Source organism: Pristiophorus japonicus, chromosome 6 (assembly GCF_044704955.1).
Source record: "Pristiophorus japonicus isolate sPriJap1 chromosome 6, sPriJap1.hap1, whole genome shotgun sequence".
Lineage (NCBI taxonomy): Eukaryota > Metazoa > Chordata > Chondrichthyes > Pristiophoridae > Pristiophorus > Pristiophorus japonicus.
Window position 1 is genome coordinate 55,475,103 of NC_091982.1, and position 16,188 is coordinate 55,491,290.

At 46.4% G+C, this 16,188-nt stretch overlaps 1 protein-coding gene across 1 annotated transcript in view; it reads right to left on the reverse strand.

The window, feature by feature from the left end:
• LOC139265667 (CRACD-like protein) overlaps positions 1–16,188 on the reverse strand; it is a 172,041-nt gene that overhangs the window by 88,274 nt on the left and 67,579 nt on the right. The window contains exon 2 of the mRNA XM_070882875.1: positions 2,719–2,795. Coding sequence (XP_070738976.1) covers positions 2,719–2,795 — 77 coding nt within the window. The remainder of the gene's footprint in view (positions 1–2,718; positions 2,796–16,188) is intronic.

The window sequence follows — 16,188 nt, forward strand, 5'->3', positions numbered from 1 at the left end:
ACACACTGATATTAAATTAGAATGAGTAAATAAAGAGAAAGTGTTTCAAATGATGGAAGAGTCGATAACCAGAGGGCACAGATTTAAGGTGATTGGCAAAAGAACCAGAGGCGACATGAGGAAAACCTTTTTACGCAACGAGTGGTTAGAATCTGGAATGCACTGCCTAATAGGGTGATGGATACAGATTCAATAGTAGTCTTCAAAAGGAAATTGGATACATACTTGAAGGAGAAAAAAAATTGCAGGGATATGAGGATAGAGTGAGCGAGTGGGACTGACTGCATTGCTCTTCGAAAGAGCTGGCACAGACCCGATGGGCCGAATGGCTTCCTTCTGTGTTGTACTAGTTGATGGTTCTTTGAAATGACCTTCTCTGCGCTTTAATCTCTTTATTTTAAATGGAACTCTCCTCCGCAAAACAGAAAGTGACGTTAGATCAATTGTTAATTTTAAACCCGAGATTGATAGCTTTTTGTTAACCAAAGATACAAAGAGACATGGGCCAAAGGCAGGTATCTGGAGCTAGGTCACAGATCAGCCATGATCTCAGTGAATGGTGGAACAGGCTCGAGGGGCCCAATGGCCTCCTCCTGCTAAAATGGTGGAGAAAGGAATTTAACACAAATGAGTTAGGGATTTGTAGGATGTCAGAACCAGTTATTTGCAGGCTCTAATGTACTGTGAACCTGTGGTACATTGTCCTCCTCTAGTCAGCACAGAATGTCCAGGGCGGCAGCCCAGTTGATCCTTACTGCTTGGGAAAAGGGAGGCCACTGCAATAGGACCACTGGATGGACATGGTTCATCTGAAGTAGTCACATTAAAAAAGACACTGCCTCAAACTAGATCTCAGGGTCTTCAACCAATTCATTTCAAATTCAAGGTGGTCACTGTCGCATCTGCTGGGAAGATTTGAACATATTGGGGAAGGACATTAACTTCAAATGGAAAGATGACAGATGACTTCACTTGACCGTGTCTGATTTAGCCGAATACTGATGTCTGGTAGGCTTTGTATACCATATTGTGGAAAAACTGTCTAACTGGTATTTGTCATAAACCACTTTGATTTTCAGTAACCTCAAGTGTGCGTAGATACACAAATCAACTGACAGCATTGCCCTGGTACCAGTGACCATGAAATAAGGAAATCTGGTGAGGCCTGTGACAATCGGATTGGAAAGTACACAGGGCAGCATCCTGGAAGGATTGGAGGATATTGGATTTACCTTATAGAAACAGGAGGAGGCCATTGGGCCCTTCGAGTCTGTTCCGCCATTCAATGAGATCATAGCTGATCTGTGACCTAACTCCATATACCCGCCTTTGGCCCATATCCCTTAATACCTTTGGTTAACAAAAAGCTATAAATCTCAGGTTTAAAATTAACAATTGATCTAGCATCACTTTCTGTTTGCAGAGGAGAGTTCCAAACTTCTACCACTCTTTGTGTGTGTAGAAGTGTTTCCTAATTTCACTTCTGTAAGGTCTGGCTCTAATTTTTAGACTATGTCCCCGAGTCCTAGGGGCCGAAATTCACCCCAGCCGGAAAACAGGTCGCACCTACCTTTTTGGCCGCAATGGATGCGGCGGCCTATCCTGCGAAAATCAGCTCTTTTTCATATTTTTCCAAGCGGGACAGAATTTGGTCATAATGGCGGCGGAAGTGGAGGCGGGACGGAGTGTCTGCCGCTGTCAGTCATCAGCGCGGGCTGGTGACGTCATCGCGCTGGCACGTCACAACGTCTCTCCCCTTCAGTTAAAGGGGAGGGCCGCTGCGAACTCTGCATGTTTTTAAGTTCGCTCCACTGGGAGGGTTTCAACCAGGCCAACAGCCTGCCATCCAAGAGAGGGTGCCAGGCTGCCTGTTGGCGGCCCGGCCGAACCTGGGGGCATAACTTTTGGGCCAACCTGCCAGTCAGCTGACAAAAAAAAAGTAAAATGGCTGCCGCGGCAGTGCGCCCTCCCCTTTAATGACGGTCGCACCGCCATTTCAAACACAGTGCACCGACACAGAAAACTGTTGGGGGCACCTTTCGCTTCCGGGGCAGGATGTCGGTAGTGCGCTCTTTGATGACACACTTACGAGGCTTCAGCAGCAGCGGGGCAGATATGGTCACTGCCGGAAACACCTCCAAGGAGAATTATGTGAGCGGCGGCTATTCGATGAAAAATCGATGGCCATTCGACATCGCTGGGTGGCCGCCACCTATCGGGAGGCTGAATTTCGGCCCCCTAGACTCCTCAACCAGCAGAAATAGTTTTTCTCTGTCCACCCTATCTGTTTCCCTTAATGTCTCGAAAACTTCGATCAGATCAACCCCTAACCTTCTAAATTCCAGGGAATACAACCCTAATTTGTGTGATCTCTCCTCGTAACCTAACCCTTGGAGTCCGGGTATCATTCTGGTAAACCTAAGCTGCACTCACTCTAAGGTCAATGTATCCTTCCTTGTTTCTTCCTTGTTGCAAAGATGTTGGAAAATCAACACTTGCCAGTTTGAACAGCTCATGAATGTTTCTGTAAAGAGTCAGAAATATTTACTAAGGGAAATAATCACCTGTAAAAACATTTAAGGTTGAAATGACCTAACCTTTCACCACAGTATATACATTGCTCACTGCTTATAGCCGAGGGCCCGAGGAACCAGTTTCAACACAGAGCTCTTTCGACTTGCAAATAATGTTAAATGGGTAAAATCAGAAATGATGTACCTGAACATTCTTCATTGAATTCTTCAGCCTCTGAAGCCTGCCTCACATCTGGCAGTCCCGTAGCCATAATATAATCCCTGTGGGGGGAGGATTAAGAGTATTACTTTTTGTGCCTTATTATTGTGTACTCAACCCGAGAATGCATCTAATCTTAACCTGGTAGAGTCAAAAAAATTAAATTTATATAGCACCTTTAAACAAAGAAAATATCCCAAGGAGCGTTATCAAACAAAATTTGACACTGAGCCACTTAAAGAGATATTACGATAGGTGACCAAAATCTTAGTCATAGAAATAGGTTTTAAGGAGCAGCTTCATATCCCTCCATGGCCTCGCCCCTTGCTATCTCTGTAACCTCCTCCAGCCCTACAACCCTCTGAGATCTCTGCTCTCCTCTAATTCTTGCATGTCCCCAACTTTAATCGCTTTACCATCAGCTACCTAGGCTCTGGAATTCCCTTCCTAAACCTTTCTGCTTCTCCATCTCTCTCTCCTCCTTGATGTCGTTCCTTAAAACCGACCTCTTTGACCAAGCTTTTGGTCATCTGTCCTAATATCATCTTATGCGGCTCGGTGTCAAATTTTGTTTGATAATCGCTCGTGTGCAGCGTCTTGGGACGTTTTATTATATTAAACATACACAAAAGGAGGGGGAAGAGAGGTTTAGGCAGGGAATTCCAGACCTTGGGACCCGGGCAGCTGAAGGCACGGCCACCAGCGAAGAATATCGGGAAAGCGCAAGAGGCCAGAATTGGAGGAGCGCAGAGACCTCGGCGGGTTGTAGGGCTGGAGGAGGTTACAGAGATAGGGAGGGGATGAGGCCATGGAAGAATTTGAAAACAAGCATTTTTTGCATCTCATGTACAGCTAAGTGACAGAAAACTGGAAAAAAAACACAACCTAAAGGGATTTTATCTGTAAGATATTTCTGTCTCTCCTGCAGACAGATGGATCTTAATAATATTCCCCTTGATTGTTAACAGCTGTTCTGTGTCTCATGACTCCCCAGCACAAAAAATAATAATTGAATTACTGAACATTACTAAATATAAACAGCAGATCCAGCCATGAAGTTTTTCCAGCAAATACTTTGGTATGTGACTGGTGTTAATCTAATTTGCTCCCCTCCCCCTCACACTCTCTCTTCTCCCACCATTCACTAACTGGACTGGGTCACTTGGACCATCAAGGAAGCAGACTTTCCATGCAGAGTCCATGTTGTTACAGAATGACTTTTCTGTGGAATGGGAAAACGCTTCCCTCCCCTCCCCTACTCCCCACTTTTCCTCCCTTCTCCAAATGATCCGTCTCAAACTAAGGAAAAAAAGACTTACATTTTTATATAGCGCGTTTCACGATCACTGGAAGTCCAAAAGCACTTTACAGCCAATTAAGTACTTTTGGCGTGTAGTCACTGTTGTAATGTGGGAAACGCAGCAGCCAATTTGCACTCAGCAAGCTCCCACAAACAGCAATGTGATAATGACCAGAAAATCTGTTTCAGCAATGTTGATTGAGGGATAAATATTGGCCAGGACACCAGGGATAACTCCCCTGCTCTTCTTCGAAATAGTGTCATAGGATCTTTTACGTCCACCTGAGAGGGCAGACGGGGCCTTGGTTTATTGGCCCAGAAATCCTGGTTGGCTGCTTCCCTCAGGCGATCGGGTGAAAAACTTTTTAAAAATGCGCACTTACATTATCCTGCTGCGCCCACACGAGTTTCCGGTCCGGAGGCCTCCACTGGCTGCGTGTCGCAAAGCGTGCATGTCGGGATGTGCGCAGGCCTGGATCTGCAGTCACATGGCTCTGGGCAGCCAATCAGGTAAAGTATGTTCTCATTCATAATAATGGGAACTCCGTAAGTTGGAGTTCCCATTATTATGAATGTGAAACCCCTCCAAACACAAAAAACATTAATAAAAAATAGAAAAAATACACTACATATTTAACATTAATTTAAATTAAAGTTAATTATGTATTATTAAAAAAATAGATTTTTCCAATTTAAAAAAAATGTTTTAATTATGCTTTAAAATAAATTTAACGTCAGGGTTTTTAAAAATTATCAGGCCCAAGAATTTTCAGGACATTTGTTGGGCAAGATATGGATAAATACCGCAATCTTGCCCTTGCAAATGTCCTGGCTGCTGAGATACGGAAGATCTGTCAAGTCCCAGTTTGACAGATCGGAAAAGCCGTTTTCAGCGCATGCGCATTGTGCGCTGAAAACCAGCTTTTGCGATGCCTTCTCGGGTCCGTAGACACTCAGTACGGACCCGAGAGGCCGGGATTTCTGCCCCAATGTCACATCCGAAAGAGGGCACCTCCGACAGTGCAGAGCTCCCTCAGTACAGCACTGGAGTGTCAGCCGAGATTTTGTGCTCAAGTCCATGGAGTGGGTCTTGAACCCACAGCCTTCTGACTCAGAGGCGAGAGTGCTCCCCACAGATCGACGGCTGACGTATATCTCGCGTAGAGCACAGTGCCCTAATATTGTAGCTCTTGAGCCACACTTCAGGGTTCAACATTTCAATCTTTTACAGTTTGACGGGAAAGCAACATTGTTGGATCTCATTTCTAAGTGTTGGGGGAGAAATTCATCAGCTTAGCACCTCCCATTAGTGCCATTGGGGGGGGGGGGGGCTCATGGTTGGCGACTGAGCACAGCTAATGCAGCAACACCCGTAAACCTCAGTGCCGGTTTAGCGATTGTGCTAACTTGTACCGCCTCGGCCTCTAGCGGCTCACAGATCATGACGCCATAAAGTGCACAGCACTCCATTATTACCCCAGATGTGAAACTGACTCTCGCCCCCTGTTGTTTCGCTCACGCCGACAACGCCAGCAAGAGGAGGCGTTATGAACTCAACTGGCTGCTTGGGGAGCGGTAATTAAAGGGAATGGTTTTCAGGTTGGCCAGCCTTTATTATTTGCACCAGTCTGGTGCCTGCACACAGGTTATCATGTTTCACTGTTGCCAGATGTCCCAGCCGCCCACTGTGTGAGTAGGTTTGGGGCTGAAATGGAAGTCACGCAGGTCGCCTGGCAACACAGAACTGCCGACAACTAGCTTGTGCAGCATCATCGGCCCTTCCCTTTAAGCGAGGGAAGCAGCCTCTGGTGCCATTTCCAATGCGCTCGAAATTGGTTAGCCTAGAAATATAGAAAATAGGTGCAGGAGTAGGCCATTCGGCCCTTCAAGCCTGCAACGCCATTCAATAAAATCATGGCTGATCATTCCCTCAGTACCACTTTCCTGCTATAGCATCTGCCGCTACCAACTCGCTCTCGGACTTTAGCGCCCTAAGAGAAGTAGTTAGCGCTTGGTTTATTGTTCCACTGGAGCGCTAAAACTGAATATTGCTGGAGGAGAGAATGATTAGCGCCTGCCGCTACTTTTTCAACTTTTCAAAATTTAACCCCACCAAGCGGGGCGCTATAGAATTTTCAGCCCGGATTAGTATCTAATCTATTTAACAGGTAGAGGTGTCAAATGTTAATATAAGTAGTTGGAATAAAATATCAGCGAATAGTTCTACTGATGTCCCAGATTTTATTTGAGCAACTTAAGTGTGTAAAATATGAACAAGTAAGTTGGAAGCTAACAAGTATTGTGTCGGTCCAATGTGCAAAACCTATTTGAGACTAATTATTGAGTGGTCTTTGATTTCTTAAAATGTCTCTTAGCCTGAATATTACAACAGTGACTGCACTCCAAAAGTACTTCATTGACTGCAAAGCACTTTTAGTCGTCCAATGGTTGTGAAAGGCGCTATATAAATACAAGTCTTTCTTTCTTTCTCTTTCTTTCTGTTGTATATGCTGACTATGGATGTACTCTATGTGTAGACACTGTGAGATTGTATAAGGTGGAGACTTGTTAACCTGGTGTATCTGATCAATAAGGCTCACACTGTGTAAATACATGCTGGCACCACTAGAGGGTGCAACTGGTGGAGACCGGGGGTTTCCTGCCCTGGTGGCAGGGCCCAGTATAAAGGGCTGCATACCATGCTTGTACAGCACTCTGGAGTTTGGAATAAAGGACTGAAGTCACTACAGTTCAAGTATAACATATTGCCTTGTGGAATCATTCATAAGTATACTATAGACATAACATTTTCTTTGGCAGTCTTAATTTAAATCTTGTTGGGTGTGATTCCACTGATGAAAAAATAGCCCTAATTTGGCACCAGTTACTCATGCCACCGAGATGCCAAGGATGGACTGAAAGCACCACGCTGGTCCAGATTGAGTAGATCTCCTGATGTTGGGCCTGAAGCACATAGTTGGGGAAGAGTAGAGGAGACCTGACTGGAGATTGTTTGATGCCAACACTGGGGTGCCTCAAATGGAAGGTGTTTCATTACCCAACCTTGAAAACTCACAAACAATCATTAAAGTTAGATGCTCCTATCCATTCAGTGCTTTTGAGCGAACAGTGTGATTGCCTGCAGCATACAGTTCCCAAGCACTACCTCACAACACATGGATATGATTTGTTTTCCCAGCTTAGCTAGAATCTGCAAAGCCCTCAAGCCCTCTTGTTGTTTGCCAATCTGATAGATTTGTTTTCCCAGCAATGTGTAATTGTTTAAAGTAACACTTAGGGGGCACCGCCAAGCTCGGAAGGCTTTTGTTTGTTACAACTGGTTTATGTCTCAAACTGCTTCACCAACTATTAAAATTGGATCAGAAGAGTAGCTGGTTTTGTGTAATTTCTTACTGATGATAAAGGGCAGTCAAAGTCAAGTGGATTAGAGATGGCTCCTGCTTAAATTACCTATTGGTTTGCTAATCATTCTTTTCCAACATGTGCTTGCAATGTGAGGCATGAATTCTGGCCAAAAACCCATGAGAACTCCCATGCTCGGCTTTGATTACTGCCATGGGATCGTTTACATTCACTTGAGACGGGGCCTCAGTTTAATGTCTCACCCGAAATACAGCACCTCCGACAGTGCAGCGCTCCCTCAGAAGTGTCAGCCCAGATTATGTGCTCATGTCTCCGGAGTGGGGCTTGAACCTTCGGACTCAGAGGTGAGAGGGCTATCCATTGAGCCACGGCTGACACCCATGGATTTCGGAATTACATCTCAATAGCTCATTCAAACCAATTTGTGTTTAAAAACTCGCTATGACCTACGAATAGATTTTGATTGGTCAGCCAAATTTAGCTATAGTCAAATGGGGAGAAATTACGCGCCGCCCCGTTTGGGGCGATAATGTTTGCGGGAGCGCAAAAGTATCGCCGAGCGCTACGCGAGGGACTCCAACGAGAACTTCCAGTTTAGCGCTGCGGAAAGGAGGTGGAGCGCTACATCAAGCGCTATCACTTCCCTTGGAACGCTAAAGCCGGCAGGAGGGGCGGTCGCGAAGCAGCGCTGCCCAATGTCGAGGCCAGCACTGCCCGGATCAGAGGCTCCTTCCCTCCCCTAAAGGGAAGGCTCATCGCTGCAGGCTCTGCATGGAAACTAGGTCCCTCGTCGCCGACGGCAACCGCGATCCGCCATGATCAGCCCCGAGCACTGGAACAGAGCGCAGGACTGATCGATCGCGTGCCAGAGAAAATGCTGAAAAATTGAAGGTAAGGAATTCAGAAACTTTTTCATGGACGCAACCATCATCCCCTTTAAGCATCGCTCCCGAAACGGCCGGCCTCCTTAACAACGCCTCCTGCAGCTGTCGGTGTTGTCGCCCAGCGATGCTGCAGGGGTTGGGACCGAAGTTCGGGTCCGGGGCGCTACGCAGCACAATGATGTCACAATCTCTGGGGTGCAGGAGAGCGTGGCTCGAGGGGCTACCGCCGCCCCAAACCTCCACGGGAATTTCGTGGGCGTCTGTACTCTTGCCGCGCCCGGTCGCAAAGCCGGTAGCGCCCCGTTATCGCCCCCTGAAGGTGCTAATGGGAGGCGCAACGGAAGTGAATTCCTAGGCCAAAGACCCTTAACCACTTCATTATGACAAGGCTACATTAAGATTTTACTATGTTTCCCCCCTCTATCCCCCCAGATAGTATTAACCTGAAGTTCTGTTTGCAGTGCTATCCATTTCTACCAACATCACTAAAACAGATTATCTGGTCATTATCTCATTGCTGTATGTGGGAGCTTGCTGTGCACAAAATGGCAGCCACATTTCCTACAACAGTGATTACATTTTAAGAAGTACTCCATTGGCTTTAAAGCACTTTGGGACATCCTGAGATCATGAAAATGCGCTATATAAATGCAAGTTCTTTTTTAGGTTGTTAAAAAAACATCCGAGGAATTCTGTAAATTTAAGGAAAATAGGAACAGGAGTGGGCCAATCAGCCTCTCGAGCCTGCTCTGCTATTCAATTAGATCATGGCTGATCTGTACCTCAACTCCATATCCCTTGATGCTCTTACCCAAGAAAACACTATCGATCTTCATCTTTGAAAATTGTCCCAGCATCCACAGCCTTTTGCGGGGGGTGTGGGGGGCGGGGGGCGGGGGGGAAGAGAGTGTTTCACATTTCCACCAACCTTTGGTTGAAAAAGTCCTTCCCGATTTCCCTCCCGATTTTCCTGGCTCTAATTATAAGGTTATGGCCCCTTGTTCTGGGATCCCCCACCAGAGGAATTTGTTTCTCTGTATCTATCCTATCAAACCCTTCTCAGTTTAACCCCTCCATCTCTGATACTGAAGGGAATACAAGCCAGGTTTAAGCAACCAGTCCTCATAATTTAACAATTTAACTTAAGCCCTGATACCATTCTGGTCAATCTGTGTTCTACACCCTCTACGGTCAATATATCCTTCCTGATGTGTGGTACCCAGAACTGAACATGGTGCTTCAGGTGGGGTCTGACCAAGGCAGATACAATAAGGAGTGATGAACATCAGTACATAAGAATTAAGAGCAGGAGTAGGCCATTCGGCCCCTCGAGCCTGCTCTACCATTTAATGAGATCATGGCTGATCTTCTACCTCAACTCCACTTTCCTGCCCAAAGAATTTTTTTCCTGTTCCTACGAATTTTAATGCTCTAACCCTGCCCCCATTTCACCCAGTTGATCTTTAAGATAAAGATAAGGTAACAACATTTTTGATGAACGGCATGTTAGTCAGATGTAGCTTTTCCATTGCGCATGGGGAGTTAGTTATCGTGTCAGCCCTAGCCCAGTGTTACCTTGGAGTCCGAAGGTTGTGGGTTCAAGCCCGAGTCCATAGACCTGGGTGCACGATATGGTGCTGCCAAAGTACCTTTGAAGTGTAGTCACTGTTGTAATGTAGGAAACGCGGCAGCCAATTTGCACACAGCAAGCTCCCACAAACAGCAATGTGATAATGACCAGATAATCCATTTTTATTATGTTGATTGAAGGATAAATATTGGCTAGGACAACAGGGATAACTGTCCTGCTCTTGCTTCAAAAAGAGTGCCGTGGGATCTTTTACATCCACCTGAGAGTGCAATGTAACATCTCATCTGAAAGATCACACCTCCCAACACTGCACTGGGAGTGTCAACCTGGATTTATGTGCTCAAATTTCTGGAGTGGAACTTGAACCCACAACCTTCTGACTTTGAAGACAAGTCTGCTACCCACTGAGCCACAGCTGACACTACTCTTGGAGCTGTTTGAAGAAGAGATGGGGAGTTCTACCCGGTGTCCTGCTCTATATTTATCCCTCAACCAACATCACAACATGTGGTCAGTATCACATTGATGTTTATGGGAGCTTGCTGTGCGCAAATTGGCTCCTGCCTTTACTACATTGCAACAGTGATTGCACTTCGAAAGTGTTTCATTGGCTGTAAAGCGAATTGGGACATCCTGAAATTGTGAAAGGCGCTATATAAATGCAAGTTCTTTCTTACAATTCCCATCTTTTGGGAGTTAAGCATTTGCATCGAGGGATGGAAAGCAGGAAGAGAAAAGGGGCAAAATGACCTTCCAGACAGGGAAACTCAGCCACCAGAACGAGAAGGAAGTTTGAAGAAATTACAGCTGTTCCCCAATGCTGGGGAATGAAAAATGTCAGCAATGTAAAAATATTTTGTTTTCTGAAGTTTCCATTAAATTCCAGATACTTTTAGACCTCTGAAACCTCTTGCTGTACAGCATAGTATTGCTTTCAACACTGGCCCTGTTATTCTGCGGAGCATTTCCCGCTCTGTGATTAATTAGGCTCCAGTTACTCCCCTCAGCGAGGGAATTTGTGCTTTGAGAACCATCACTTTGCAATTAATCACGTCCAAGGTTATCAGCAGTCGGGATTGAGGTTCTCTCTGCTGTTTAGACTGTGAGCCCAAGCATTCTGTTATCATTCATGATAACATCGTTCTTCCCAAGTATCAGCAGAGTGGCAGCAACATATCATTTGTGACACTGCTCTTGCTATTCTTTATTTCTTCCAATGTTCGCCTTTTCCTGTCCCCACGCAATAGCCCCCCTCCCCACCCTGCTCTGCAGAAGACCGTTCTCAGTATAGCCTCAAAGCTGACAGTCAGTGACCAAGCTTTCTGAGTGAATGCAGGCATTGGAAGTACCACAATCAAACATAAACTTATCCTCACTGATATCTACATCCACAGACATTACTATAGAGCTCGGGGATATTCAGGAGCAGAAACTGAGAGACTGAAGAGCAGGAACTGAGCATCACGTCCTTTGTACCCCTTAGTGGACGGAATCCACATTGTGAATCTGGGAGGAGCTCTTCAGCCACAGGGAGAAGACGAGTGAGGAGGATTCTTGTGATGATTTTCCCAGTATCGACAGCAGGGAAATTCCTCTCTAGTTACTGCAGTCGGACTTGTCCCCTTTTTTGAAGATGATCACAATTACGGCATCTCTCAGATCTCCTGGCATGCTCTCCTCCTTCCAGATAAGAGAGATAAAGAACTGAGAGAGTGAAGAGCAGGAACAGGTCATCATCATCACAGGCAGTCCCTCGAAATTGAGGAAGACTTGCTTCCACTCTAAACGCAAGTTCTCAGGTGGCTGTACAGTCCAATGCAGGAATTACAGTCTCTGTCACAGACGGTGGTTGAAGGAAAGGGTGGCTGGGGAGCCTGGTTTGCCACACGCTCCTTCCGCTGCCTGCACTTGATTTCTGCATGCTCTCGGTGATGAAACTCGAGTTGCTCAGCGCCCTCTGGATGCACTTCCTCCACTTAGGGTGGTCTTGGGCCAGGTACTCCCAGGTGCCGGTGGGGATGTTGCTATTTATCAGGGAGGCTTCAAGGGTGTCCTTGAAATGTTTCCTCTGCTCACCTGGGTCTCTCTTGCCGTGAAGGAGTTCCGAGTAGAGCGCTTGCTTTGGGAGTCTCGTGTCGGGCATGCGGATGATACGGCCCACCCAACATAACTGATTGAGCATGGTCAATGTCTCAATGCTAGGCATGTTGGCCTGATCGAGAACACTGACGTTGGTGCGTCTATTCTCCCAGGGGATTTGCAGAATCTTGCGGAGGCAGCGCTGGTGGTACTTCTCCAGTGCTTTGAGATGACTGCTGTATACAGTCCATGTCTCAGGGCCATACAGGAGGGCGGGTATCACTTATGCTCTGTAAACCATAAGCTTGGTGTCAGATTTGAGGTCCTGGTCTTCAAACACACTCTTCCTCAGGCGACCGAAGGCTGTGCTGGCGCACTGGAGGCAGTGTTGGACCTCGTCGTCGAAGTCTGCCTTTGCTGATAGTAGGCTCCCGAGGTATGGAAAATGATCCATGTTGTCCAAGGTCACACCGTGGATTTTGATGACCAGGGGGGATAGTGCTGTGTAGTGAGGTCAGGTTGGTGGAGGACCTTTGTCTTATGGATGTTTAGTGTAAGACCCATGCTTTCATATACCTCGGTAAAGGTGTTGACGATGGCTTGGAGTTCGACCTCGGAGTGTGCGCAGATGCAAGCGTCGTCCGCGTATCGTAGTTCGATGACATTGGATGGGATGACCTTGGATCTGGCCTGGAGGCGACGAAGGTTGAACAGGTTCCCACTGGTTCTATAGTTTAGTTCCACTCCAGTGGGGAGCTTGTTGAGAGTGAGATGGAGCATTGCAGCAAGAAAGATCGAGAAGAGCATTGGTGCGATGACGCAGCCCTGCTTGACCCCCATCCGGACATGTATTGGATCTGTGGTAGATCTGTTGGTCAGAATCACGGCTTGCTTGTTGTCGTGGAGCAGGCAGAGGATGGTGACAAACTTTTGGGGGCAGCTAAAATGGATGAGGATGCTCCATAGTCCCTCACGGTTGACTGCTGTATACAGTCCATGTCTCAGGGCCATACAGGAGGGCGGGTATCACTTATGCTCTGTAAACCATAAGCTTGGTGCCAGATTTGAGGTCCTTTGTGAGGTCAAAGAAGGCCATGTACAAGGGTTGATGCTGTTCCCTGCATTTTTCTTGTAGTTGCGACGCGAAGAAGATCATGTCCGTTATACTCCTTAGTGGAGGGAATCCGCATTGCGATTCTGGGAGGAGCTTTTCAGCCACAGGGAGAAGACGATTGAGGAGGATTCTTGCGATGACTTTCTCAGTGGCCGACAGGGAGATTCCTCTGTAGTTACCGCAGTCGGACTTGTCCCCTTTTTTGAAGATGGTCACGATTACGGCATCTCTGTGATTGCCTGAAATGCTCTCCTCCTTCCAGATAAGAGAGATAAGGAGCTGAGAGAGTGAGGAGCGAGGAGCTGAGAGAGCGAGGAGCTGAGAGAGTGAGGAGCTGAGAGAGCGAGGAGCTGAGAGAGCAAGGAGCTGAGAGAGCGAGGAGCTGAGAGAGCAAGGAGCTGAGAGAGCAAGGAGCTGAGAGAGCGAGGAGCTGAGAGAGCAAGGAGCTGAGAGAGCGAGGAGCTGAGAGAGCAAGGAGCTGAGAGAGCAAGGAGCTGAGAGAGTGAGGAGCTGAGAGAGCGAGGAGCTGAGAGAGCGAGGAGCTGAGAGAGCGAGGAGCTGAGAGAGCGAGGAGCTGAGAGAGCGAGGGGCGGGAACTGAGAGTGTGAGGAGTGGGGTAAAAAAATGGACCGGAGCTGCTTTGAAGACTGTTGCACACCAATCAAAGTGAAATAAATGCACATTGGAAATGCAAAAATAGCAACTTATGGGCACCCACCTGCACAGCCATCTCCTTCTCACCCCGGGAGGTTGGGGACGCCAGCTTTCCCTGGCGCGATTAGCGTCCGGCGCTGAGCCAGGTGAACCCAATGAAGTTCGCGACCACGGCGCTAATGGGGCGTTGCTCGCGCATCGTCGTCACCCAGTGGGTGGCGCTAGAGCGCGCAGTGCTCACTGTCAGCGCCACTAGTGAACCTCGACTGAAGTCCCCAGGAGGCGCTAATAGCACGGCACTCGGTCGGTAGGAGGTTAGTGTTCCCCTCGGGCACTAACGGGTGGACCTAAGCAACTGAATTTTTAACCCGTAGGCTTTAAGCAATGTCATGAAGGAGGAGAGAGAGGTGGAGGGGGTGGAATCACAGAGTTTGGGGCCTAGGTGGCTGAAGGCACGGTCGCCAATGGTGGGGAGGAAGCAGGGGATGCACAAGAGGCCAGAGTTTGTGAGGCTGAGGCAGCATCTTACCTCGGGCAGAACCTTCAACATTGGTGGGGGTGTAGAATGGACATTAGCTGATCGGCCACCCGTGATACACCCCTGCCTGAATAGGACAGAGTGTAACAGGCAGTCCATCCGCTGTCGCTAATTTCACACCTCTCGTGAAGTTGAAAGTTTCGCCTATTGCAACTGTGTTACAGCGAGCTCTCACCCTGCACTTTGGTTCAGCTCCAAGCAAAGGGGGAATGGGTACAAACATGATCAATAACTGAATCATCTCTCACTTGAAGCCTGGTTATGAGGCTCCCGAGACAAAAAATATATATTTTACAAAAATATAGGAAGCCCAAATTAAATTTACTGAAAGATATTTACTGTCGGTGTTATTAGCTTGTAAGCTTAACAGGTCAACGCGAGATTCCTCAGCCACTATTCTACCCCATTTTATTTTAAATGAGCTAAATAGCAGAGAAAGGAATGTAGTCTGAATGTATTGATTGGACCATTATTATTGGCAGCAATGACTCCAAGGATCTATAGTGCAACATGAAGGAGGTACATCATTCAAGGTTGGGTGATGGGTGCTAACATGCTAAGCCTTTGGCTTTGATGGGAGTTAACATGCTATCGCAGTTATGCTGCAAAAATGCCATTGCTGAACACAACTTTTATATATCATCCACTATAGCACGAAAATGAAATAAAGAAACAGCGTGCACCAGTTCTGTTTGGAACTGCATCAAAGAAAAGGACTCTTGTGTATTCACGGTTGATTGAAACCCAGTGACTCGCTCAGCAGCTCGATTAACATGCAGAAATAGTTATTGTTTGATCACCGACAGTAAAGAAGAACTTGCATTTATATAGTGCCTTTCACAAACTCAGGATGTCCCAAAGTGTTTTTCAGCCATTGAAGTACTTTTTTTTTGAAGTGTCGATACTGCTGCAATGTGGGAAAGGCGACAGACTATTTGCGCTCGGCGAGACCCCACAGGCAATAAGATAATCTGTTTGCGTGATGTTGGTCCAGGGATAAACAGGAATTAACTAGCATTATCTGTCCAGGGCAGTAACACCACTTTGGTTGCCAAACAATTTATTGCAGCTGTGTCTCAGGAATTTTGTGCATTAAAATTAAATGTGCAAATCAAATTCTTCAATGAGTGTTGTAATGCATAATGGATAGAATTAGAATCTTATGTGGCAGTATTGCGCGACAGACAGATTAGTTTAATTTGAATGTTGTACTCTTTATAAAAAATATATTTTTTTTACAAATAAGCCAAGCAAATACTTTATACCTCTAAATATAGCTCCTCTTGTGCATACAGCAGATGGATCCAAGTATCATTGCCACAATTCCAGACATACTATATGCAGGAGGACTCCATTGCATTCTCATTGTGGGATTTTAGATATATACATTTAATGATATGTCTCAAATATATGCCTCCACTAATTTAGCTGTCGCATTAACAGTCAAGATTAAACTGGTTAATTGCCCCACTCAAAACAACCAGAGAGAAAAACTTTAGACAGACAAAGTCTGTGTTTGTATCTATTGTTTTACAACGATCATTTTAAATGCAGAAGATTAATTGCAGACCATTCTGATATGCCAAAAATCTAGGCTGACACTCCCGGTGCAGTACTGAGGGAGTGCTGCACTGTCGGAGGTGCCGTCTTTCGGATGAGACATTAAACTGAGGTCCCGCTTGCTCACTCAGGTGGACGTCAATCTCCCCATGGCACTATTTCGAAGAAGAGCAAGGGAAGTTATCCTGGCCAATATTTATCTCTCAATCAACATCACTAAAACAGATTATCTGGTCATTATCACATTGCTGTTTGTGGGAGCTTGCTATGCGCAAATTGGCTGCTGCGTTTCCTACATGACAACAGTGACTACACTCAAAGTACGTCATTGGCTGTAAAGCGCTTTCGGTA